This window comes from Leptosomus discolor, chromosome 6 (genome assembly GCF_034619465.1).
Source record: "Leptosomus discolor isolate bLepDis1 chromosome 6, bLepDis1.hap2, whole genome shotgun sequence".
NCBI classification, from domain to species: domain Eukaryota; kingdom Metazoa; phylum Chordata; class Aves; order Leptosomiformes; family Leptosomidae; genus Leptosomus; species Leptosomus discolor.
In genome coordinates this window covers 27914757-27941711 of record NC_141396.1, presented here as the reverse complement: position 1 = coordinate 27941711, position 26955 = coordinate 27914757, and the positions used below count along the sequence as shown (strand labels likewise).

The 26955-nt window shown below is 40.9% G+C and overlaps 1 protein-coding gene across 2 annotated transcripts in view; it reads right to left on the bottom strand.

Annotated features, from left to right (window-relative positions):
- ZMIZ1 (zinc finger MIZ-type containing 1) overlaps positions 1-26955 on the bottom strand; it is a 158965-nt gene that overhangs the window by 5586 nt on the left and 126424 nt on the right. The window contains exons 5-18 of one of the 2 annotated variants that reach the window (XM_086467210.1): positions 26629-26743; positions 24149-24366; positions 22511-22709; positions 21213-21503; positions 19593-19775; positions 17125-17299; positions 15650-15836; positions 12252-12462; positions 10936-11041; positions 10225-10385; positions 9843-9910; positions 7936-8004; positions 7154-7401; positions 3976-4139 (exon numbers count right to left, since the gene is read on the bottom strand). In XM_086467210.1, coding sequence (XP_086323336.1) covers positions 3976-4139; positions 7154-7401; positions 7936-8004; positions 9843-9910; positions 10225-10385; positions 10936-11041; positions 12252-12462; positions 15650-15836; positions 17125-17299; positions 19593-19775; positions 21213-21503; positions 22511-22709; positions 24149-24366; positions 26629-26743 — 2395 coding nt within the window. The remainder of the gene's footprint in view (positions 1-3975; positions 4140-7153; positions 7402-7935; positions 8005-9842; positions 9911-10224; positions 10386-10935; positions 11042-12251; positions 12463-15649; positions 15837-17124; positions 17300-19592; positions 19776-21212; positions 21504-22510; positions 22710-24148; positions 24367-26628; positions 26744-26955) is intronic. The other variant, XM_086467211.1, reaches the window with a different exon arrangement.

Genomic DNA, 26955 nt, shown 5'->3' with positions numbered 1-26955 from the left:
CCTAAAAACTTGCAAAAGTCCAAGTGAAAGTAGATGTCTATCCAAATACTACTGTTTCCTTCTTCATTCACTGAGGACACGTGCAACAGAAAGTGTGGGAATTAGGAAAGCTTAGTAATAACAAAAAGTAAAAAGCAATTTAAGACAGTATGCTACAGTGGGAAAGCAGTTTCCGGAAAAAAAAAAAAAACAACAACAAAATGAAACAGGCATATCTTGAATAGTCTCTTATTATCCCTGAATGCACAAAGCAAGAGTCATACTGGCATGTTTATATCAATAATTATTTGAATCAAGAGGCATTCATATGTTCTCAGACATATTTCAAAACAAGTAAGTGGGTTCAAAATTCTACATTATGTTTATATAGGCAAGCATTTTATATACATAAATATTTAGTGGATAAGGCAGTATCTTGGGTCCTGAGGTAACTGTTGGATAGGGAGTAATTGTTAGCTGTAAGATTGAGGGCCACCATAATCTTAAAACAGCCATTGCAGGTTCAAAATCCATCTGACTTAGGCCACGGACTCCACCAGCCTACCTGTGAGAAAGCAAAATGCTCAGGACTTCCATGTTTTTCTATTTGCATTCAGCTAACTAATAAGAAGTTTGCAGTGGTGCAAAAGCATTCTAAGCAACACACTTCGTGTATGTTCAGATTGCAACTCCCATCATTTTATCTTAAAAACACTAGTCCTCACTATGAATGCAGAATCTAACAAAGTTGCCTTCGCTTACACAGCAAGGTAATTCCACAGTTGTTTTTAGGAGCATAAACTTTGGCACTCTTAAAACGTTTACAATCTGTAAAAGAAAAGCTTATAGCAGACAACAACTACCTCTTCAGCTTAATAGAACAAAACAACACAACACTTTATGAGCCCAACAGTGACCCCTAGGAGTGCTGAGAGCAACGGGACCTGCCAGTGCACAACAATATTCCTTTCATCTCAGGAGAAAACTGATAATGAAAAAAAAAAGATCAGCGGGTTAAGTCGATGGTTTATATTTATCTCCATTACTGGGTTCACAGTTTTACCAACTCTTTTGGGTTAGCTGGCAGAACCACTGAAAGATGCCATCCTGCCCTGCTGCTGCTCTCAGCCACTTTCCCCATCCATGCTTCTGTCATCAGGTGCATTCTTGCAGACATGCAGCAAACTCAGCTGGGGAACTGACATGGATTAAAGCTAAACTTTTTTTTTCCCCTCTGAATTGGGTTTCAATCCATCAGTACCCAGATCCAGACCGCTTCATGGCTGCAGCAACACTCGTGCTGGTATGAGAGACCCAAAAAGTGAAAACAGAAACAAAAGCGATGACGTACAGGAGCACCAGCTCCTATCACCTCACTGTGTATATGAAACTATGGCATGATCATCCATTGCTCGGTCAGGTACCACTCCTCACGCTGCCTGCAATAAGCACTAAGCTGAATTCACCTTTGTCTGAAACCTGTTTACAATTTCTGAAAACAAGCATGATGCGATTGTGGCAGCTATTTCATAGCAATTGTGCGTGGACACAGAAACTTCTGTTCCATAGTCCTCCCAACACTTTATGCTGGGGAAGAGGTTGCTTCTAACCACGTTTCAGGTCTTGATTTTTTTCTTCTTCCATAGGAGCAGAACAGCAGTGTTGAGAGAAGGTAGTTATGATGATCCAGCCCTGGTTACCCAGCCCTACATACATCGGGCAAACACACCTGCATTTCCTGGGTGACCGACAGAGCAGGTCTAGAGGGATCAGCTTTCTCTGCCTACCATTATAAAAGGGCCACCACATCTGATCCTGACTTACCGTAAACACAAAATGGGCAAAGTGAACAGTAGATGAAAACAAAATACACCTTAAAAGGTGTCAAAAGGAAAGACAGAAAGCCAGACAAGAGCACAGGCAACATCTTAAAACCTTAGTTCAATTACGCAATGCGATTTATAGTTATTTTTGTACAGAGATGTCCATCCAAAGACATTCAGCTACACAGTTTCAGAATGTTAGTGGCATGCATTTCTCTAAAAGGAGTAATTTTAAAGGTGCCTTTCCTGAGTGTCTGCTACAGACAAACAGTTCATTTTGGAGAGAGAAGAAAGGAAAAAGGAGAAAAAGAGAGAAAGAGGAAAGCAGAGACTTTGCAATACTGAAAAAGCTGTGTGGGAGCACTAACAGTCCTCAAATATGGCTACATTGACAAGGTCAATCTAATTCCCTTGTGCTAAAGACCCGAAACCTGATTCTTGTTAGAGAAAAATCAGCCATTGACACCAACTAGGTAGAACCTGCTTTAGCGCCACTTCCCGTTCCCAAACAGTACAGCTTGCCTATCATGATAGATGAAGGAGAAGTGAGGCACAGGTTTACTTTAACTGCCAGCTATCATAAGCGAGTATCGGATTTGCTACAGACTGGCCCACTTAACCAAAAATCTATTAGCATTTGCCCAAATACCCTCTTACAGCTCTGGAGCATGCATAGCCTTGAGCAGCTTTCACCTTTGCTATCATCTGTAAGCAGTCCCATTTTCAGAAAGTCAAAGGTTCTTCACTTTCATATTCAACCACTTCATGTTCTACCACTTCAGAAATTTCACTAGGGCAACTACCATGGCAAAGATATAGCAGTTAACTGATGAAAGTCAAGAGGCAGGTGTCAGGTAATGGGAGGCAAAGAATAATTCCCTGTGGCTCTGATTCAAAGAAAAGCAGCTGTGAGTGGTTCAGGTTGGTAGTATTTCCCCTCACTAATACTGTATGGTTGGTTCTGATGCAGATAATTCAGACTGCTCGTTAAGCTGGCTACGTGGAATTTGCCAATGTAAAATTAAGCTCACAGATTGTTTGTTCTGTCCTTTATTAGCCTGTAAAGTGGTAAAGTCATTATAGTTTCTGGACTCTTCCTTTGCAGACAGGCTTGTTACTCGGGCTCCCACCAAGCTATACTAAGAACTGTCTCTCCACTCTCTTCCTATTCTCACCATCCTCCTTGGAAAACCCACTGCCAGCTAGAGGAGACATCGACTGAGTAGGTTTTTGCTGAGCATCTGCTACCACATTTCCTCATTACATTCTGAAAATGTACTTTCTAGTATTCACTAAAGACATGGCACAGATGACTTGTCAAGTTAAATATCCTTCCGATGCAGTAACAGCACACTATAAAGCCCCTGCCCTGTAACTTAAATGAACATAAAAGGATGTATACACACACCCCCCACAGCGTTAAAATAGATGACTAGCCATGCCTAAGAGCTAAATGCTGCTGGTAGCTTTTCTATCACCTAGCTGCTGCAGTACTGCATCTTCTGGAGATATATAAAGTTCTGTATATAAAACTCAGTGCTCTGAGCAAGCTGCTTTTCCAACACATAGCTCTGCCTCTCCATCTGCGACCTGAGGAACCTCCATTTTTTAGTCTCTTACATTGATACGCTCTCAGATGACTGGCAGTGTCTCTCCTTGAAATCTACAGGCTTGTCCTATTCCCTACAGCTTAAAGGTACCTTTCATGCTACTTGGGTAGAATTCCCCCTCAAAATGCTCTGATGCAAATTTTGCCCTTGGGGACAAAGCCAGGGAAGATACTGTCCCTGCTTTGAAGCCAGTCAATGTTCTGCTGTAACAAGCTGTCTGCTGAAGATGGATATTCACAGACCCTGCTGGCCTAGAGAATGAAGTCTAGTTTTTTTTCAGGTATCAGAGCAAAGCACAATGATAAACAAAAGCACAATGAGCCCGGTTGTCTCTTTCAGATAAACAAGCTTAAATTACAATTCAAAAAGCTCAGAAAAGCTTCTCCAAAAACTTGAAAAGGCCAGAAACTAAACCCGGCGTTTTTGGCATTTCTCAGGACTACTCTATTTCACAAACTTCCAAAGTGAGTAAGTAACAGCAGTCCACAAGGCAAGTCCATTAGCTGGATAAGAGCTCCTTAGCCCCACAAAGGAAAACCTAGGTCCACAGCACCATTACTTACAGATTCCTGCATGGGGTGACTGAGAGGTTTGTCGAGAGCTGCCATGCCGCTCGGCATGTCTGGGGGATGTGACAGCTGTGGCCCATGCATGAAGTCATTCATAGACGTGCCACCGGGATTCCCATGTGGGAAGTCAAAATTTCCATGACCTTGGTAACTGTTGCCTAAAAGAGAAACATATGTGATATGAAAGAAATTCTTTATTTCCCAACATTGATCTGTCAGAGTATCCTGTAAAACCTGTGCAACATGGCGCCCTCCCTGCACAGCACAGGGCAACTGCAATGCTGAACGTGACAACACTGTGCTCCCTACTGGAGCGAGCTGGAGGAACAGGGAGGAAAAAAGGGCACCCAGCTTTCAAATACTGGCTGCTGTAATAATTCATGTACATGTTCTAACTAACTGAACTGCTGACAGGTTGAAAAAACTGCTGTCAAAGCCACCACAAAAACTTAACCAAGTCAAGAAGTGAAAGCTATATTTAATTCTATGGAATATTTGTATCTGGAAGTATCTCAGTGCAACTGAGACTGACGGCCCAAGTCCAGAATTATTTTTAGGACACCTGTGTTATTTATGTCTACGCTTGTACGCACTCAGTAAGACTGTAGCATTGCTTCAGTTTCCGATACAGCTACCTGACAGAACCACATCAGGAAGATGCCACAGTACCAGTTCATAGCACAGTATCTATTTTACCTCTTCTTCTGTGGTATAAACAGGCAACTTCCATTAAGATAGTGCAGAAGAGGCCTTCATGTCTAATTGAGGTTTGTGATGAAATTCTCCTTCCTCCCACAAAACCTAATAAAATTAACTTGACTGTCTGCAAATACATCAGTTTCCCCCCCTTTTCAGAGTCACAAACTGACTGCCTGTAGCCTGTATTTCAGCATGTGGATATGCACACTCCTAAGGAAAACCCAGTGAATTTACGAAATCCACATGACTTCAGCCTGAAACAATGTTCTCCAAAGCACCAAAATTTCACACCAATTTGGAATAAATGATCTGGATTTACTCCCACACATCTATCATCTAGCAACACACCTGGAGTGACCTGCTGTCTGCAGGACAAGTACTCTATGACCATCCTCGGTATGTTTTGATCAGTCCCACCTCAGCCCAGTGATCTTCACTGGAGTTCTAAAGCAAGCATGCATCCCCATACAGGGATTTTACTCTCCATATTTTTTCTGTCCAGATCGCTCCACTAACACTTCCAACTGAGATACGAACTCTGGTGGCTTATTTGCTATGGAAGCAAAAACTGAACTAAGGCCACTCAGCTGTTTCGTATAAGCAACTGACTGAACGATACTGAGCTCTGAAATAATAGAAGAACCTTGGAGTTTGCATGGAGAGCCTGCAGTTCGTCAGCTGAAGTACAGCAGCTTTAAATATTCAAGTCAAGAAGGGAGTTTGACAAACAGAAGTAGCTGTATCATTTGCTCTTTAGCTTCACAGGCAGAAGTTTAATCTCAGAGGAATAGAAATCATTAGCCACGTCAAGAGTATTTCTCAAAGAAGTCAGAACTTTGATCTATCATGTAAATACTGCAGAGCCTTACTAATTCTTATTTTGTTAATCTTCAAACTGGGTGAGTCTCACAGAATACAGCTGGTCTTCCAGCCTTGCTTCTCAGGAAAGATTTAACAGAAGGGAGCTGGGATAAGGTCTTGTATTACTCGTTATATTTGCAAATTAAACTTCAGTATGCTTACTGTCAAAGTCAAACAAACAAACATAAACCACAGTAGTAATACTACTACTACTTTGCTCTAGAGGACTGCTAATCAGAGGACACTACCTAACCCTAAACACTAAGTTTCAGTGCACACGTTGATGGAGAATGAAGATGCGAGGCAGTATGCCCAAGGAGTCACAGCCGTGCAGCAGCATGCTCTTCCCTGGGGCAAGAGTTGTGCCACATGCTGAGGGACAGACCTACAAAGACATTTAGGATAATCTGGTGCTCTGCATTGATATGCCTATCGCAGGGGAAAGAGGAGAGTGTGGGTTTCACTCGCCCTTGGTGAGTCAGGGCTCCAAGAAGCAATGACTACCTCTGCTACAGGATCCACAGGGGAAGGCAGGGAAGTAACAGCGTAGGCAGCAATCGTTACACAAAAATCCCATTTTATGTGACTACCCTATCAGTTCCCAATTACGAGCTAGAAAGATGATGAAGAAGAAATGGCTCTGTTCTCATGCTCTGACTGCACTTCACTCCTACTGAACAAGTGAAAAATTTGTGATTCAGTGCTCTTGGCTTTGTTATAATAATCATTCATCTGTTTGAAAACCTAAAAAGTTTTATCATCTGTCATCAGTTTTGCAGTCATTGGAGCAAATTAACCATATTTTGCATTCAATCTATATTTTCCTTCAAATGCCTGCAAAAAGCACATCTATCAACTTGTAATCAATTTGGGGATTCTGATCTTGTGAATAGTTTGTCTTTTCCCAGAGCTGAACTGAGTCATATCTTATTACTTGCAAAAGAAACACTCTCTGGTTTCATATTTTCGGAATTGTCACAGTAATTGAGTTATTTACAATATACCAGTCATTTGAGAACGTACCTCCACTGCCTGTATTTAGTTCCCTGTTTCTCAATATGGCAGCACATGGGTAGAGGAACTCAAAAGTAATTCTCTAATGCAAAGGTGTTTGCAAAGCAGTTAAATACTCTTTAAAAGTCATTCACTTTCTGGGTGGCCTACCAAATGCCACTCACCTTGCCACAGATTAAACTTAGTGGCCCATGTGCTAGGGTTAATGGGTCAGGTCCACTACTTTGTAACTTCTGTAGCACTAGGAGCGTTCACTTTAATGAGAGTGGAATAGAAGGAAAATGGACAGAAAAAATGAGGAAATATGTATATTGTGTCAGGCCATGAAAATATAAGGTAATGTGCAATGTTTGTTGATTCAGGGAGGGCCGCATGGCAATAAATATGACAAGCACCAACTTCCTTACTAAAATACATTTTCCTCTAAAAAGGGGAATCTTAAATGAAAACACTGATGCAGAATTTCAGAACTGCAGCCATAATTTGCTTTCCTTATGCATCTCTCTAAGAAGATGCACTGACATACCCAAATCACAAAGCTGACTGAACCAGTGACTTCTAGAGTGACCAGCTGGGTGCACAAAGCTGAAAAACTAACCTTGGTTACCATATTCAGTGGAGTTGTTGCCTCCTGGAGGAGGGGGTAGGGATGGGTAAGGTGAAGGGCCAGGACCCAAAGCTGCAATCATCTCCATCACATTTGGCATGATCATCTGGCTTGGACTCATGGTCTTAAATCTTTTTGAGGGAATGCCATCTGGGTCATCTTTGATGTGAATATCTGACTTTATAGGGACCGGCCTCCAACTGCAAGTTGGATCAATGGTAACTTCTTCAAACTCTGAGCTGTAAAATAACGTGAAAATTTTAGCATATTAATTGATTGTTTTTTTAATCAATTCTGCTGAAGTTTCCACAAGAATCTGCACAGTAACAAATGTTCTGAAAAGCTCTAGTATAATACAATCTCAAGATCTTTCACTCCTCAAGTAAGTGTGTGCTGAAAGCAAGTGTTAAAAAAGGCAACTGTGAGAGCACATTTCTGTGTTTATCCACACAATGAAATTCAAACACATCTATTCATAGTCTGCCACATATGAACCGGAGGGACCACTTGTAAACATGAAAAAGCATTTAATCCTCCATTCTCGCTCTTCCCTCTGCCTCATTGGTGCGGCTGCCATCAAGAGATAACTCAAACAAGACCTATGCAGTAGACGGAAAACTGACAGACTGTGTCACTCACTCCATCAAGGAACCATGAAATAGAACATTCAAGTTCAATCACTATGGCCTACTTTGGCGTGACTATCTCAGTCCTCATTAACATACCTCCTAGTTGCTTAGTCTTGGATATCATAAAGGAGTAAGGTCACTTACTTTTGTATAGCGTTCAGAATACCCCACATATACTGGTCAACCTCCAAGCCCTCCAGCAGAGCAGTTTTACTAGAAAGGAAAAAAACCCCAAACCACATGTTAGAATATCGCTACACACGTGTAAAAGACGGATGGAAGAAGGATAGGTTAGTGATTAAATCAACAGACTGGGGTCCACCAGCTTACTATCTGTAACACATAATTGAGGAATGATTTGGGGCAAACAGTTTTAGTTCTACATCTGCCACTACCAGGATGTCTGTCATCAAACAGGTGAGATAAGGGTACATCTACTCGTGTGTGTCCATAAGCTTTTCATAGCCTTTAAATTTTTTTTAGTGAAATATATTGTGAATTTAAAGGCTTTTCAAACATAGCAGATCATGAACAACATCATCCTATGAACATCAGCTAGCACTATTTTTTTTCCAAATTGGATTTTTTTTTTTTGAGCAGTAATATGGCTTTAGAGTAGCTATGTTTACTTTAGGTCAGCACAGATGGGGACAGAACAAAACAAAACCAGAAGTTATTTAGTTATCTTATGTAGGCACTTAGATCTGAATGCAGGTGCTTAGAGAAACAGGACAAAATTTTTGGCCTGGATGTGTGAATACATAATAAAGGCAAGACATCCAATTCTTGCGATATTTTTAGCCTAATTTAGAATATAAAAAAGATTCAGGTAGTTCAGAGAAAGCATCTGCACTTTAGGATACATATCAATCATGGACAGTCATTGAAACAAGCTCATCTCAAGCCTGCAATGTCCACAGAAGCAAACAGAATGGACAATCTCCGCTCTTGTCTATACCTAACATAGGCTGGCGCAGCAGGGATTGAACTGCAGACTTGCAGAGACAAAGTACAAGCTGCTACAGCTACAGCTGCTTGCGCTAAAGAGCCCTGGTTCCTCAGCCAAGGCTGGAACAAAGTTGTAACCCTGTGGACTGAGCACAGTAGGTTACAGACACTGAACTGGCCTGCAGACGTTCTGCAATTCTTTGTGCCCAGTTAAACAGAAGAACAGGCAGTCTTGTAACCGCTTCAAAGCTTTTTGTTCTGTTTCTTCCACAGTATACTAGCTCTCTGGTCAAAACAGAAGGTTGAAGGTATGCCTTTAAGCAATCACTCCAAACTTTTGCTTCTCGGATATCTTTTACCTTTTTTGAAATCAGCCTTATTCTGGACTAGAATCCTTCCTGCTTTCTGCTCTCACTTTAATTTGCACTTGATGTTGACTCTGACCTTGGAGGATCCAACTTCATTTCCTACCCAATTACTGGGAAATGTTGCAGTCTCCAAAATTCCCCCTCCCCTTGAACACTGCCATTAGCTGTATATCTACGTGACTCAAAGCACAGTACCCGAGACAGTTATTTGGCATCCCTACTTAACTGAACATGTCAGTATCTATATACATTTGAAATTCATTAATTTGGGCATTACAACATTAAAATTCTAGAAAAATAACTCTAGAATCTAGACTACCTGTTTTTTTGCCATGGCATGTTATTGTCTAGTAGTTGCTTATAATTCACAATCTATGGGAAGACAAACTCCCAGTTCATTCATTTATATAGCTATCTGCCTTTTCAGTGTAAATATTTGAGCTTCTTTTGAACTCCACACAACCCATTGATGGCCTGTGATGATACTCGCAGATTAAGTTTTTTGTGAGAAAAATAACTTTTTTTATCTGCTTTTAAATTTCCAATAATCCAGGGTGTTCCCTCCATTTATGAAGTTTTGCAAGAATTCTCACTGGACTTTATGCTATTAGGTAAATGTAATGTATACACCTTATTTCCTAGCACTTCCTTTTTCTCCACTCCATGACTTTAAATATGATCTGAATGTGGTCAAATCAGGTACAACTGCATTTCATGTAGTATGGTTGCACTTACTTGCATACTGGACACCTCCAAGTTCCTCTTTCACAGTTCAGTTGCAAGTAAGATTCCAGATCAAAGCACTAGGTATCAGAAAGAAACAAATCAGAAGGAGAAAAAAAAAAAAAAAAAGGGAAATCAAGGGAAAATACTGTATTAACTGAATCAGTTGGACAAAAGTGAAACTGCCATGAAAAAAAGCCTAGTAGCACTGAAAACTAAACGACACAGCTCACTTTCTCCCTCTCTATTAAACATACATATGTATATAATAATTTAGGTTGACAGACACAAAGAAATCCCATTTCATTAGGAGCTCTCATATGATAACCAAGCTAAAGGTACTGTAACAACACATGGCTGAGGGAATACTGCCAGGCCACTGGCATCTACTCACTTGTACATGCTTGCAATCGTGACCCCTTGCTGGGAGCTGAATCCGTCGGAATGTGATAGGACACTTCAGAGACACTTTAATAGCAGTTTGCTCTACTCCATCTTCTCCATTTAGTGTCGCGTTGCCTGAAGAAGCTGCTACGCTACTGAAGTTCCTCTTTACTGTTTAGGAAGAAGGTTTGTGTACGTGTGAGAAAACACAAGTGTACTGTAAATTCTAAAGTAAAAATCTGAAACGTTTAAGGGCCAATTTAATGGACAATTTATCCACATACGTGTATTCTGTGTAATTTAGAACATTCTCCTACACAGACAAACCATCACACATGCGTATCAGTGTACAGTTCAATCAAATAAAGCACCATATAAGCACTTAAAGCAGCCCTAAATAAAGAAAGAATAATCTTTCTACGTGGGGCTTTTGGCTAAGTCAAAAACAAATATGGGGGAAAAGGCAGAGAGATTCTCCTGGAATGGCACAGTCCTCATTGGGTACTAAGCCTGTGTCCTCAGAACTTTGTCACCCCCACCCAAATAGCCCTCAACATTTGAGGATACAGAGGATTTAATCTACACACATGGTGTTTTGGAAATTCCTGACAAGTACAGCTTAAGGTTTTCAGTAAGAAAGTAAATATTGTGTAGAAATAGCTCATCACAACTGAACATAAGCATTCTGGAAAGTCATTACGCACACAAAATGAAAACTCACTCTTAGTGATACAATGTTCTGCTGGGAGGAGGCGTTTCTTTAGTAAACCTTGAAGCACAGAGCGAACTGATGGCCGGTGTACTAACTGCAACACGAACAAGTGTGACTGAAAGAAAACACATTTTGTTACCAAGAGAACCACACACACGTGGTAAACACACTCCTGAACAGAGCTGCATTCTTCCCTTGGACACGTGGCTTCCATAAGAGCCTGATGCTTAAATACGAAAGCTGGTTCTGCTCTGCTGTGCACATGCGCTCCCTTAGGGGTATTCTGCATGCTGCACAGTATGTTGTTCCGTGCTCCAGGAGCATGGTGTATACAAAGGCTTTGAAAAAAGCAAAGATTTTCTGCATTTTCTCCCTCCTTAATATTCAGAATACATAGGGCTGATGTATTCGTCATTGACATCAGGGTTTATTTTTAAAACCCAGGGTTCTTTGACGCAGTCTAGCCTACCTGTCTGCCCTCAGACTACGTTGGATGTTGCAAAAACAATTTGCTACTGATGTGTCTGGAACCAGCTGACTCTTCTTCCCCAACACAGAGCTTGTTGTGATTCACAGGATGCTGCCCCTGCCCTCAGCCACCAGATAAATGACATTATGCAGAGAAACACTGGTGTGAAGTAAAGCAAAATGGGTGGATGGCTTCCTGACAAAGTGCCTCACACTGTGACCTTGGAAGAGGTAGCAGCTTGCTTTCTTGTCAGTGACAACAGACCAGTCAAAAGCTCAGACTGTATGCGTGCAACAGTCTGCATTAAAAATACGGTACTTGTCCCCAAGAGTAACTAAACCATGGAAAAGGAGAAAGGGGAAAGTTGCATTGTCTAGACTGCATGATGGAACATGAGTTTTTGTCTGAAAAGCTATTTGAAAAATCATCACCACCACCAATGATTATGGTGTTGATGTTCTCACGTCAAACCAAACGCAGTTTTAATACCCTAAGTAACTGAAATTAGTACCGGACAACAGTCTGCATGACAATAATCTACTTTGACATTAATACACTTTAGCCACCTTGTTACACAGGCACACTCTAAATCGGCAGGAGATCAAACTCCCTCCCTCCCCTAGTCCACAAGCCTTTTCAGAGACATTGGAAGGACATCACTACATTCTGCAATAATTCAGCAGCAAAAATTTCCACATTAGCACTCTGACTGTCAACATTATCAAACAAGCACCCTGCCAGAAAAATGCAGGGAAAAAATGAGAGGAAGGCTCTTTCAGCTAAGGCAACATTTGCAAACTGTGCTAAATAGCAAACTCAGCATCAGCAGCTGCAGCCGTGAGCTCAGTGTACTTACACAACAACATGCTGTGACTGTAATTTGAATCGTGTTTCTTCCCGGCTGGCAGACGTGCTTTAGGTGCAGAGGTTTATGAGATGTCTTGTTGTCGCCACGTTCGATGGTAAGTGGGGTTGCATTAACACTGACCTGGACTGAAGCTGGCCAGTTTGTGTTCATTTGTCTGTCTTCATGGTGATAGCACTTGAACTGTAATTCCAAGTCAGACCTGTACAACAACCAATAAATCTTCCTTTAACTTCACTTTCACATTGCAGAGGAATGTCATTTTGATGCTAGGAATGCTTTTTCTTTATCAATCAGATTATTTTTCTAGAATTATTGCCACTGAAGGATATAACATACTTTCTTCATAGAAACCCCACAGAAGCAAGTCACGACAAATTAACGATGCAAGCATACCACAAAGTTGTCATTAATGTTTTACATTTAAAAAGAAACACCTTAAACCTCTTTGCAAAACTAGACTGTGGAATGATCCTGCATAAAGAAAAATGTTAATATCAGGTAGGCCCTTCCTATGTGTTAAGAGTTAAGAAGAAGAAAGTGATATACTGCAGTGGGTTGTGCTGCAAGACTGTGGGATCTTCACCACTTCAGAGCATTCAAAAGAGCATTTGAATGAACTCTTGTCAGACAAAATACAGGTACAGATAATCCTGCCTTGGAACAGGTAAATCAACTAAGACAAAATGACCCCTGTATTTCGCCCCCTGTGTTTCTGTGATTCCAAATTAACACAGCTGTGGATTCAATCTACCCAATTTAGACCTTTCAGAGCATGAATTGCTCCCACCTCTCCAATAATAACTTCCACACACTATTTAGCTTCTCAAAAACTAGTTTTATAACATCTCCAAAAAAGAAGAGGCTGAGGCTAAGTTAACCACAAATTAAGTGGGGAGAGACTATGACTTCCGTTTCATACATGGATGTTAACCTTGTGTTGGAATGAGTAATTTGAAGAAGAAATTCAAAAGAACATGAAGAACTAAACTGAAATTTCAGGATTCTGCTGTTCACGACAGCAAAAGACAGCTGAATGTTTGTCTTTTATGCTTGGAAACCTAGGTGCTCATTTCTTCATCTTGCCTGAAGGAAGATATCTTTGTAAGATCTATGAGGAATAGCTCATTCAGGAGATGACCACTTTAACTGCCATTTTCCTTATCCAAAACCAGATTTCAATTCTGACTTAACATCATCTTTTCTGGATTTCAAAATATCGAGATCTAGCACTGGATAAAAATATAGGGTTTTTTTTTTAAAAAAGAAAGGTATAGAATACAGATTACCTGACCTTTCAACATAATCCATCTATATTACAGAATCACAGAACGGTTTGGGTTGGAAGGGACCTTTAAAGATTGTCTAGTTCAACCTCCAAGTCCTTCCAGGCTTTTTCTTCAATATTTTATTAACATTTTTTGGAAACCTCTCTTTGCAAGATCCACTGGAGATTCTCACGTCACAAGAACACACCACACTCACCCAAATCTGGAGGGAAGCAAGGCTTGGTACCTCTGATACAAAAAACAAGCAGATTAGTGTGTTCCTGAGGACTCTGAGCAAGCCTGCTGAATGTCACACAGTGGTGACAGAGCTCAGGAGACCCTCATGTTCTTAGCACGCAGCGTCTCCACTGTGGGATGCTATTAATAACTGAGCAGGGCTAAGACTGAACCAGCTTCAAGGCCACATTCTTCCTGCCTTCAGCCTTAAACCTTTCTGTTTCTTGTAACCATGAAAAGCTCCCAGCGGGGAGAAAAATAGTTGCACTGCTATTCATTATGTGTGTACACATGAGAGATTTTGCCGAATATTTTAACTGGCAGACAAATATTCAGAATTGGCTTGATTCCACCATTCTCTATGAAACCGAAATCCATCCACACATGTGACTAATTCATTTTTCTGGAGTTTATCCAGCCCTGAGTTAAATGTGAAATGACTTCATTACAGGACCATCCGTTCTCCCCACTATTAACAAGCTTTTCAAAACAGCAAACCTGAGCACAGTTTACCTATGAGTCTTCATTAAAGTAAGTTTAAATAAGGCTATGTGTTTGGTGAGCTAAGGAAGAAAGAAAGAACAGATATTAAAAACAGCCTCATGCCTCAGTGCAGCACTATAAATCTACTGAATGAGCCAGCACAATCCCCAGTAGTGATTACTTATTAATAAGAACTGGCAAATAACTGCCAAAACTCCCTCTGCTGCAAGTACTCCACGATAATGAAATGCAAGTAAGCAATAACCAACCTCAAAGTTAGGTGTTAATTATTTGATGTGGTCTGCTTGCAACCTCCCTCCCTTCCAACCCCCAGGCTACCTCAGGGTAGGGGGGTATCGCGGTAGCGAGGACTCCCGCATCCTGTGTCAAGCCTCAGCTCCTCAGCTTTAGAACCAGAGTCCGCCCCTGGGGTAGGGAACTGAGCACCTCTCTGCCCACCTCATGCCCTCCACACCATGAAAACAGAAGTCTCAAGTGGATTCTAGTGAATGGGAAGAAGATCCTCACTGGGAAAAAAGCTGAAACTACAAGTTATCACTCCCATTAAGGTCAGGGGGTATGTGGTCCAGGCTTGGGAAGAAACTGAAAGTGAGGCAGGCATAACAGAAAATGTGCTTAAGATGCTGCATTTCACCATTTCAGCCGCTACACCTGTGAAACAACCTCCATACAAGATCCTAAGCAATTAACCAGCCTCCACAGTGCACAGAGACAGGATCAAAGAATGTAATCAGCAGCCAAAACAAACACCGAGATGCTTTCTGAGAAAAACAGAACAAGGAGACAAAATTATTCTGTGGTATTTGAAAATATAAAATAAAAAAATCAAGGCTCTGATTGCCATCTGATCTAAAGCCCTTCCATGAGCATGGTGGAATCAGGACATAACCTGGAATCCCTCATGCAGACCTACATTAAATGCAGGGAAATATCACCTAGGAAAACTATTCCTCTGTGCTGGAAAGTAGTACTCATTGTCAGTGAAAAACAGAAACCTTTGTATGTGGAAAGCTATGCTCCGATATTTCTGACCTGTCCTTACTTGTGGACTTATAGGAAAGGGGGAATTTAGGAATTTAGTTTCTAAAGTTTGGAGGATTTAAGCACTTGTCTTTCCAAATAATTTTATCAAGCCCCTAAATCAGGTCTTTCATTAGTGTATTTTTCAGTATCAGATACTCTACACCATTTAAGCATAAACTGTAACAGCCCTGCATAGTTACTCCTGCAACTAACATTTCACGGGCCACAAAGCACCTAGGACTTCAGTCCCCCAAATGGAAGTTTGTACTGGTGTTGGCAGACCTAAATGAAGTTCATCTGGCCTCCCACTCCTCCGTCACTAGGTACAAGACTTCCTCGCAGCAAGGCTGAGCTTACCTCCACATCAGCGTCTGATGAACGGTTGGCCGTAAGTGAAAGACATGGTTACTGACTGCCAGGTTGTGTTCCAGCCGGAAGGGCTCCAGTACAACACCATCTCTCACGGGAAACGTCAGACGCAGCTCATCGTTGTGGTTGGCTGGGATCGAAGAGGGAGAGAAAGTGTGAACTTTCCCTTTAGCATCTGCAGTGCAATAATAACGCGTATATTTATACAGAATAGTAACAAATAGCACAGTGATCTGCTACTGGGTCTAACTTAGCAGGGTCAGACACACAAAAGAGAAAATCATAAGTAACTACACCATCTAACTGATACAAGTAACAGGGCTCAAACTGAAGGCGACGGCAAACTGAGGTCTTCTATTCTCCTACACTTAACATTAGGACTTTAGCATTCTGGCCACAAAGAGAAACCAGGCATGGCAAAAATTCCTGTTTTTTATTACTGGATAGGTTCTGTGTCCACGCTTACTGTTGGCAGATTGACAACAAATCTCTTCATTATGGCCAACTGTGATAATGCTTATTTTCCCCACTTTGAACTGAGATCAACATTACTCAATTAGTTCTAACAGTTTCATCAGCCGAAACTATCCAATGATCAGAGACACTGGTATTCAATTACTATCTGATCTCATATAACAAGATTTTGTGGTAGCTTACAGCTAATCTATGAAGTCCAAATGTCTCTAAATGCTGTGTTCTTGCCCAAACAACACTGCAGGCCACTTTATTCTACTCCATTTTTCAGCTATCCTGACTCCAAACACCAGTTGCAAAGTGCTAATGCAGCAGCAGTTATTTTACAGAAAACATGAAGGTTCTCCCAGTTCCCTAGTAAATGGTATCTCCTATAGTTCATCAGTCACTTCAAAACCTCAAATATCTTGTGCTAGCATACAGCCAGAGAGATCTTGTTATTCCTGCCCTGTGCCCAGCCAAATGTAGCTGTGACGTTGAGCAGCTTTGAAAGGAACATATATCAATTTTTGGCATACTACCAAATATTCCTAAGAAGCCTGTATAGATCATAATAGAGACATCGCTATAAATATTCACATTTTACACTATTGTGCAGTGATGTTCAATGAATAGCTTTGCCCTTGAACAAAACAGACCACAATGAAAGTTCATACATTTAACAAGCCTACCAAGTACACATAATGCAACCCAAAATCAAGTGTTTTATCCTCAGGAAGCGTATCAAAGGAATATTTCAAGAGTAAAATCCTTACAAGTTTAACCTGCAAGAACTTTTCTGATACTCTGTTTTAGGAGGGGATAGCAATCTTTCTCTTTCCTGTCCACTGGCTCTAGTGAGCCTGCACTATGCATGCCACCTATTGCAATTTAGCAATCTGAGCCTCTCCCAGAGCAGCAATCAGAGCTAGTTTCCAGACTCTGAAATGTATGTGGCAGAGAACAGACAGACAATAAATGACTCTGGGGACATTCTGTTTGTTACTCACTTGGAGGTGGTGGTAAAGCATTAATATTTGGTTTAATGTCAGGTGGGAATGGTGGTTTGACATCCTGGTTAGGCGACAGGTATGGAGGAATATTGCTCCCTGGAGTCATAGGTGGTGTGGGGTTTCCTGGAACAGGTGAATGAGGGTAATTTGCCACAGGTACAGGCCTTGATGGCTAGAAAAATAAATAACATCAGATTGTTATTGCAGTCTGAAACTAAGAAAAATAAGCCTTGTGAACTGCAATGCTACCAAACATCAAAGACTACAAACAAGGTAGGGAGGCCCCTCTGTCTCCGGAAGGACAAGAAACCACAGGACGTCCCATGAGGCCTTTGGGGAAGAGGCAGACTAGGATAGCAAAGCAGGAACTGAAATGAGCAGACCAGCCAGCTTAATTAAGGCAATGACCAGATACAAGCAAGACTGCCAAGAGGCTTACTGCGTTCCTCTGAACAGCCTCTTTCCAAATCCAACCAGCCATTTGCTTTGGTTTTTCCACACCACCCTGACCCACCCAGCCTTGTGTATCTCTTTCGCTTCCTCCCAAAATAGCCCCTGTGCTCAAAAGCCTACGTGAAAAACAAAATCCAAAGAGACACAATTAGAATGCCTGTGTCCCTTTTACTTCCTCCATCTATCCTTTCTTCCACCTATTTCCAACTCATCTGCTCAGAACAAAAGCTTTGGAGGTCAGAGGAGACATCTTTTATTCTGTGTACCTAAAATTTGATTCTGTTCTTAGTTTGCTGCTGAATAAGACAAACTAAGAGAAAAAGAGTAGTTAAGTATAAATAGTAGCTATAGTATTAAAACACCATTGCTTTTGTTTCTTGTAATTAAGGGGATGGTTGCAGTTAGCAGAATAAACCAATAACAATGATGTGAAGGAAGCTGACATTAAACAAAACTGGAATTGCACGGTACTCTCTTTTAATAGCTCGGGTACCACAAGCACATACACATGAGAGTGTCAGAAGATGAAAATCTTTACAGACAGCCAAAGTACCAGGACTTCAAATCTGATTTTGTACCTAAATGCTGCACTGCTAGCCTAGGATACTCTACAGTACGTAAGAGAGCTGCACTCTGAAATCTTAAGCATTTACATGTCCAAACATCTTTGCTTCTTTCTTGAACTCCACAATCACTACAACCCAAAGGTTCAGGTCCTGTCTAGGGCAAGCTGGAGTTTTATCCCTAGCCAGGATAATCTCCCTTTTTAACGAGGTCTTTTATTTTCTGTTTCCAGAATGGTCGATATTTGAATACAAAACAGGGCATGCATTGGAAAGATCACACATTCCCTATTAGAATGACCCTGTAAACAAAACACTTCAACCCCATCTAACATAAGCATATGTAAAATGTATTTTAAAAAATCTGTCACTTAGAGAACTTTGCAGAGACCTTCTGCTGTTATTTCAGCATAAGTGACTGCACTGGAATTACAGTAGTTGAGGATCTGTCTCCTCCTTGTGTTCTTCCTGGCGGTGTACTGCAAAAGCTGCCATGATGCAACAGGCATTCCTTTGGGCACCACACTGGACAGCTTGGTTGCAGTAGAACAGATGCTCTATAGTAAAGGGTTTTGTTCTCCCTTCTTTTTTCAATAGTGTTTTCTACGTGAATCACACCAGAACAATTTCAATTTGGCACTAATGAGCAACTTAAATTCTTTCAGCCTACATTCAAAATTAGAATGTAGTCCAGAGACTTCAACAGCTAATGCTTTAAGAGCAGGTCAGGCCACCGATGGTCCTCCCCAATTTTACACTCACTGGAGTACCTGTGTGCAAAACATCACTTCTGTGCGCACCTCAAAGACTTCAAACCTCAGCAGGCCCTCAGTACAAACTCAGTTTGGAGAAAATGAAGTGCTCAAGACGTATCCACAAAACAGGTTTTAGGCAACGTTTTAACAATTCTAATTCTTGCCCAAAACAAGCAGCACAGAGGGAAAAGAGGGAGAAAAGGGAAGGGAGAGGTTGGAGAAAGTCACACAAACTTCAGTTCAAAGATGATGTCCACAGCTGGAACAGCTTTTAAGTTTGGGCTGGCTTAATCCAACGGCAACCACTGTAGGTCTGAAACTGGGATGTCGCAATGTGGAACTTGTTTATTACAAATTTCCAAATCTGTATTCTTGCAGGGTGTCATGAAAATATTACACCTGAATCCCATGAGGTACTTTTTTTTACATGCTATTTTTTAAAGCGAAAACAAAATTTTCTCGTAAAAGCCTCTAATGAGCTGCAGTAACCTTCAATTTTCTTTATGAACTGCTCTGCAGTTACAATGCAATTTGGCTGACTGTCTTGATTCTGCAATATCCACATCATCAGTAAAATCACTGTGCTTTTTTCACTTTCTGTTAATTACGTAAAAGCAGTATTTATAAAGTTATTACCGTGACTTCACTCATAGATGCCTACCAGAATGCAACAAGATAATGTAAAAATTCTTACCTTGTAATACTGCCCCATGTTGACCGTTGGAGGAGGGTATTGCCCTGTGTTTTGCTGGCTTGGCATCCTCTGTCCAGGATAGCTGGGAGATGTAAGTGGTCTTGGAGGGTTGGGAGTGGGGTACTGACCAGGCTGGCTTGGAAACTGGCTATTTGGTCCATACTGCTGGTTTCCATAATTCGGCTATTTCATGACAGAGATGAAAGAAGACAAAGATCTGTTTCATGCAAGTAGCTTTCTTGAACTGATTATTAGCGCACTCTCAATAGTGGAATCAAAACAAACAAAAAAACCCTGCAGGTGAACAATCCTCAACTTAGTGCCAATCATGCCTAAACCAATCTGAAGATAAAAATGATCTGAACAAGCCACATTCTGTGTTTTCTTAATTGTAGAATAAGTGGCAGTATTTACAGAGTGAAAAGCCTTCTCAGAGAAGCAACTCCTGCAAAAGCATGTAACTTCTTTTTAATTTCTGATTATTTTTTTTAAATTAAAAGAAAATAGTCTGCCGATCAGGAAAGAAATGTAGCTCAATAATAAATGTTTGCTATATCTTCTGCATGCCATGGTACTCTTTGCTGTACGCTTTCTATAAACTTTTACTACCACTATTATAGTCAGGGCAGTATCATAATACTGAAAGCTCTACACCTGGAGTTATAGCTGTTGTTATAGTCTCAGTTTAATACAGAATTTCACCAGGAAATTATCTCTGAAGCTAGTAACTGGTGGATAGATTTGCAAAGACATTTAGGTCCATATAGATGCTGAGAGAGAGTTCGTGGGATTCTCAAAAGCATCTACTGCCCAATTCACACCGATTTGAATAGTAAAATGCATTGGTACTTTTTCAAATCCAAAAGCTCATCTGTCTACATCTTTGGTTGTCTAAATTTCTTTAAGATTTTGACCTTAAGTGTTTTGCCCAAGGTCATAACACAAATCAATGGCAATATAATTTTGTCTACAAAGCCACTCAGATCTCATATAACAGCATGGGAATTTAGGCAGAAATACCATACTCCAAATAAACTTATATTAGACGAATGCTGACACACAGAGATTTGAGTTCAGTACGATTTATATTCATTTCAGTGTCTATGAAATTCAAGCCTCAAGAAGTTTGGAAAGCAAGTGGCCTTTAAAATAAATGTTACTACTATTATACAACATATGCCCTGTGTTTCTTCAGAACAGTAACACCATCCAAGAAAATGCAGATCACATATGTGTTGGGCTCAAATGAAGCATTTCACCTTCAACATCTCTTTTAAGTTGCCATGTTAAATAAATCCACTCCTGTGAAGGAAGTCTGCTTAAGGTCTATGAATTCACCATCTAGCATGAGAACCTTAAAGTGACATTTTAAGGGCTCAGGTGGTTTTGGGCCTTGGTTTTAGTGACTGTCATCTTGACTAACATAGTAAGGGCCAATCTGAATACTTTAGAAGCTAAAAAGGAAGAGCTTCCTACTGCTTGTATTTTATTGGCAGCCTTCCTACCAAGGCTGGAACAAAGATGTACCTATCTTACAGGCATGCACACCACACATTACCGAGCATGTTGCAACCTTCAGTCAAAATAACAGTGTTCATAAAATGTAATTTATTTTATTACCTCTCCTGGGTACGGTCTCTTTATGCCTTGTATAGGCAAAGACTGGGGTCGTGGGCCTGGGTAGGCTTGCTGAGGCATCCTCTGCCCATGGGTGCTGAAGGGACTCATTCCAGGAGGCCGAGGCTGGTTCATGCCCATGGGTGGCCCACTCATGCTGGAAGGTGTCATTCCTGCTCCCATGCTTGCTGGGTTCATGTTGCCTGGCATAGAAGCAGGGCCACGAGGACCAGGCTGGTTCATAAACTGGTTGTTGTAAGCCTGAGTTGGACCCATCTGGAAAGAGGAACAAACCTTCAACGGAAGAAGAAGAAGAAAAAAAAAAGAATAAAATGCGACATGCATTTAAAATGGGAGAAGGGAGATGAACATGCTTTTAGGGAGTGGAGGAAGGGAAGGGTTTATGTCGCATTTTCCTTCAATGTTCTCCAACATTTGCTGGGTGGTGATGTTACTTATAACAAAAATTCAATTGGAATTGTAGGAGGCATAAGACAGACAGACAGACATAAGTCTACGGTGAGCAATTACACTGTTTAAATTGGCTAGTCTATTACTGTAAGGTAACAGGTTAGGAAGTTTGCTGTGTAAATACAGCACCACACTACAATTTCTAAGACACTGTGCTTCTTTACATCACCTGGCATATGGGCCCATATACATCAAAACTCAAGAGAGATGAAAAAGCTAAGGGGGAAAAAACCTGAATTATCAAACCCTTGTTTATTTTAAGAAAAAAATTACTACATGAAGTCATGACATGGTTGAGGCTATGGATCACCAGAAACACAGGTATCGCATAGCTGTTTTCATAGACAGTATCGTTAAAAAGCAAATCTCTTTTCTACTGTTGTTTCCTTGTTTGAAGGGGAAAACAACCCAAACAACCAACTGTAGTTGGCAAAATGAACAATTACCCAAGCAGTACAAAACCTATTCCAAGATTCTGGAACATTTCACTGGGTACTCAAATTTAGATGTTCACAGGGCTAGCAAAGGCAGCAGTAACACATCATGTCAGATGCAGCCATACCTTTGTGTAATCTTCAGTTTTTTAAGGAGCAATCTCCAAACTACAGAATACAGTTAGGCAAGATTTATCAGGAAAAACATGGGAAACTGACTCATATCTACACACTCATTCCAGCAGTTTCTCATAAGCATTTATAACCATGCTCATGCACAGAAAAAAAATAAAATAGAGTAGGCATCCTAATAAACAGGGGAGTAAGAAGGACAGCCCAATACCCTGTAATGGTCCAGATCAGGCAGGTATGAAGACATAAGGGTTACTCTCTTACCGGTCCATACTGGTTCATGTCCTTATTCTGTGTTTCCTGAAGGGCTGCCACAGTGGCTGTAGCTGTAGCTGTCGCTGTAGCAGCTGCAGCTGCAACTGCAGCAGCGGCGGCAGCTGCAGCTGGCTGGGTGAAATCAGCTGGTGGCCTTGTGTGTGGGGGGATCCCCATTCCTGCAGGGGCATTTGGGCCTCCAGGGTAACTAATTGGGGGGGGAGGGGGGGGGGGAGGAAGAACAAAAGAAAGAAAGAGAATTAAGGCACGCCTGGTGGATTTCGTTTTGAATGCTGGTGCGATCCTCATCTGGAACTGTTCCAAAACCACACATCAATGCCTAATGAATGCCAGCAGGATAAGGAATTAGGTGTGTACATGAAACACAGGTGTTGCTCAGGTGCAACAGTCGTAGGGCTGCCTCTGGGATTGTAAGGCACCAACGTCAGTTGTTTTGGAGGCAGTGAACTGCTTTGCAGCTCTGTGGCTTACTGTGAAGCTGAACTGAAATCCTGAAAGTTAATGCATGCTCCATTTCCCAATAGTATAAGGGCAGATTGCACAGCAGCATGAACACAGAGCTTCCTCCACTACAGGTCATTTGTTCATCTGCCTCAGTGGTGAATTGTGCCAAGTGTTGCGGACGTTGTAAAAGCATTCCTCCCTGAACCTTAGCAGAAAGGCCAGGAGAGACCACAATGCAACCAGCTCTACTGGATCCTACACAATGTGTTTTGCAGTTACTACCCGGCTCTCCTATTGATAAGATAAATCAAGCTAAACCATGCCTTTCCCACTCCAGGACACCATCTTTATAAATATGGGCCAGTGTACTGTGGCCATTTTAGAGATATTAATATGAAGCTAAAGAAACTTTCTGACTTGCTCAAGGTCACTCAGTAGATCAGCGGCAGAGATGAAAGGACAAATAAGTTTCCTGAGTATCAGGCTTATACTCTTCACAGTAGACTGACTATGCTAACAACCTTTTCAGCAGACTTTGCAGAGGGACCATAAATAGTGGTTTCAGTTAAGTGCACTTACCACCCTTGTTTACAAAGCATAGACATAGAAAGTCAAACTGTAACAAAACCCAGGCTACTAGTTTTGGCTTATTTCACTAATGCAGCATTTACTTTCCCAAAATAAATACACAGCCTGACCATCTCTCTTAACAAACATCTTCATCCCCAATTTTTTTTCAAATTCCTGCTGTGGAGCAAGTCTTCGGGCAAAAATATCGCACTGCATAGGAACCTACTTTGCCTAACACTCAAGCTTATTCCTCCATACACACATAGAAATTATACCATCAATACCTTTCACATCCTGGCCTTATTAAGTGTTAATCATTCCTAAGCCTGTGGTCTGTTTAACAATCTCTCTTAATTAAAACTTTATTTTGGGGGTTTATTAGAGCTAATTGATTGACCTAAGCCATTTCCATTTACTGTGATGAATTTCACTGCAGTTTGGGTAGCCGATTTCCAAAGCTGTAAAAGCAGTACGCACTTCAGTTAACCAGCATACAGTACCCACTGAGACTCTATATAATTAAACTAAGCCCATGACACTTCTGCCAGGTCACTAAAACAAGCTTCATCAGCTATTTACATCCATTTTTCACCTCACACAACGAAATCTTACCTGCCACCAAAGCCTCCACTTCCAGGGTAATTGGGTCGCCCATACATGCCCTGCTGTATGTAGGGCTGAGTGGAGCCTGCCTTGGCTGAAAATTGTTGCTGCTGTCCAGCAAACTGAGGGGAATTGATTCCAGGGTTGCTGGTGGTCATCCCAGAAGCCATGGGATTTCCTGCTGGGTTCATAGGATTGTTAGCATTTGCCATTGGATTTCCCAGCACCTGTGAGTAGAAACATGAGAATAAGGGGCTGTACCTTGAACTACATCAAGCAAATTAAGCTGATTTGCTGCAATCAATAAACTAAAATATAATCACCCGGAGCTCTAATAAGCATACACCTTGTTGATGTCTAGGTGCATATTCCTGGTGATTTCTCTTTTTGCCATTTCCAAACAAACAAGAGTGTCTGATCTCTAATTACCCTTCAGAGATTTTTAACTACATTGAAACCAACCTAAGATGCTTATGAAAGAAGTTACAATAAAGATCTGCTAGAACCATGATCTGTAGGGGACAAATTCATCTGATTAAGAGAAAGGACATGCTTTTTCCTTTTTCTTATATGGGGCTTTGAAATAACATGTAAATATTCAGTCCTACTGGCATACTGCAAAGGCTACTGCAGATGCCAAATAAGTGAAAGAACTTATTTCAGTGGCTTAAGCTGTTCTTGAATCTAACTCTCCCTAAAAGTGTACAGAAGCCTGTCAGATTTTTTATTGCTTCTTAGAAGAGTCCCCTGATATGTTTTTAAAAGGACTTGGTTTGCCTGTTTGAAGCTTTTTTTTTTTTTTTTTTTTTTTTAGTTGAACCAAAACTGACAGGATTTCTACTGAGATGTAAGACTGGCTGTTCATGGATCATCTGTGTGGAAATCTGTCTCCTACTTGGGAGACAGTATATCTCCTACAGTGGTTATGATTTCTGCAGAAGATCAAGTCATCAGCTTTAGGAATTTGTGAAACGGAATTGGTGAGCCCAGCTCATTCCTTTCGCTCGGTGAGCACGAAGACTTAAGGGAGACCCTGTCAAGCTGCTCTGAACAGCCACAACCAAGCTTCACATTCCAGAGTTTTGCCCTTCCCTTGCAGTGATTCTGAAGAAGCATTTTCTTCTTTTTACCAATGCACTTTTTTTCTTTTATTGCACATTACTCTGAAGTATCATGAAGAGTTCAAGAACATTACAGGGTTCTTATGATAGAATAAAACTCTTGAGTCCCCTGCCACCCCCTTTCCTTTTGCCTTTTTACATGTGAAAGATTTCTACAAGAAAATTATTTCCATTTTCTGGCCAATGTATAAACCCATGTATTTACTCAAGTGTTTCTCTCCCAGATGGGATACCTTTTCTTTTAAAGTGTTAAAAAGAAATCAACAAAAATAAATCATGTTATAGATCCTGTAACTGTTTCCTCTCCACTTTTTCAAGAAAGATTTTGCCACTACCAGTGCTCACAGAACTGCCATGTGAGTATCTATGTTTCATGGCCCCTGAATAATTTCTTTTTCAAACGGCTCAATCCATGACACTTTTGGTTTTAATTTTCTGAACAAAATTAAAATAAAATAAAAAACCCCACAAAAAATTTTGTATGGGATCTAACGTCACTTGACTTGAAAAAGGTAGAAAAGACAGGTTAGATTTATGTACCATTTGCACTCACTAAAGACGGTGATGCGTTTAAAGCACTTCATCTACGATATAAGAAAAGGCCAGATCGTCGAGAACTTGCTTTGTGCCACACCCCTTGGAGAGCACACGTTCACAAATAATTGGCATCTCCTTCATTAAAGCGGCTTCTTTTTGTATAGCATAATTCAATATACATTGCAGAAGAAAAAGACAAGTAAGAGTGGAGAGAAGACATGAAAATCTGGTAAGTATGGCTCTCACCTGGAAGCCAGGAAGGAGTTCATGCTTTTGCTCCAAATGCATAGTGAAATGCTTTTGCAAAGTAAGGCAGTATTAACAGGAGAGGTTGAAAAGAGTTACCAGCCTATAGCTGGCAGCCTATAGTTATAGCCTACAGCTGGTAGTTAGCTCTTCAGCATGGGGGTGGATTTCATCAGCCCACAAGTACAACACAACCCTAGGTAAAATTAACAATAACTGTAATTTGGTGAATCTAGCCAGAATATTTTTTTTAATAAAACAACTCTTCAGATTTGATCTGGAATTCCCAAGAGGTTTGGGATTACCCCAAAATTGTGCTTTTAGTGTTGAAACTGTACAGTGCAAAATACGGCCTAAACCCAAGCCTGACACTTGCATGCAGCTAAAGGAGTTACTGACTGAAGCTCTCAGACACCTCCTTTCCGACCAAAGAGGACATGGCTTGAAGAAAAATGTACCATGTACAACAAAGAGAACACAGACACTGTTATTGATCCCAGCAGGATTTTGCAAAACGCTTTCATATTTGCAAACATTAGTGAAAACCCATATATAGAGGGGAATGAACATAAAACCAAAGCTTACCTGGCTTTGAGAGGTGTTAGTCACACCCCATACTGTAGTGACCACTGATAAAGAGCCTGGAGGCTGGTTGGTATTTTGCTGCCAGGGAACAGAATCATAAGGGAAAGACCCATCACTGCAAAAACAAATGTTTAGGAGGGTGAGATTTTGGAAGTTTAAACAGCTGTCAAGTTGCTGGCGGGGTCAAAAGGATTAATACTTGACACTACCTTAACTCTGCACTCCTCCTTCCATTGTAAGCCTAGTACTCTCAGAGACATAAAGTTTTTTTAATAGCAACATGACCATATCAAAACCACACAGAACTGATGAATTCCTTAACCATAT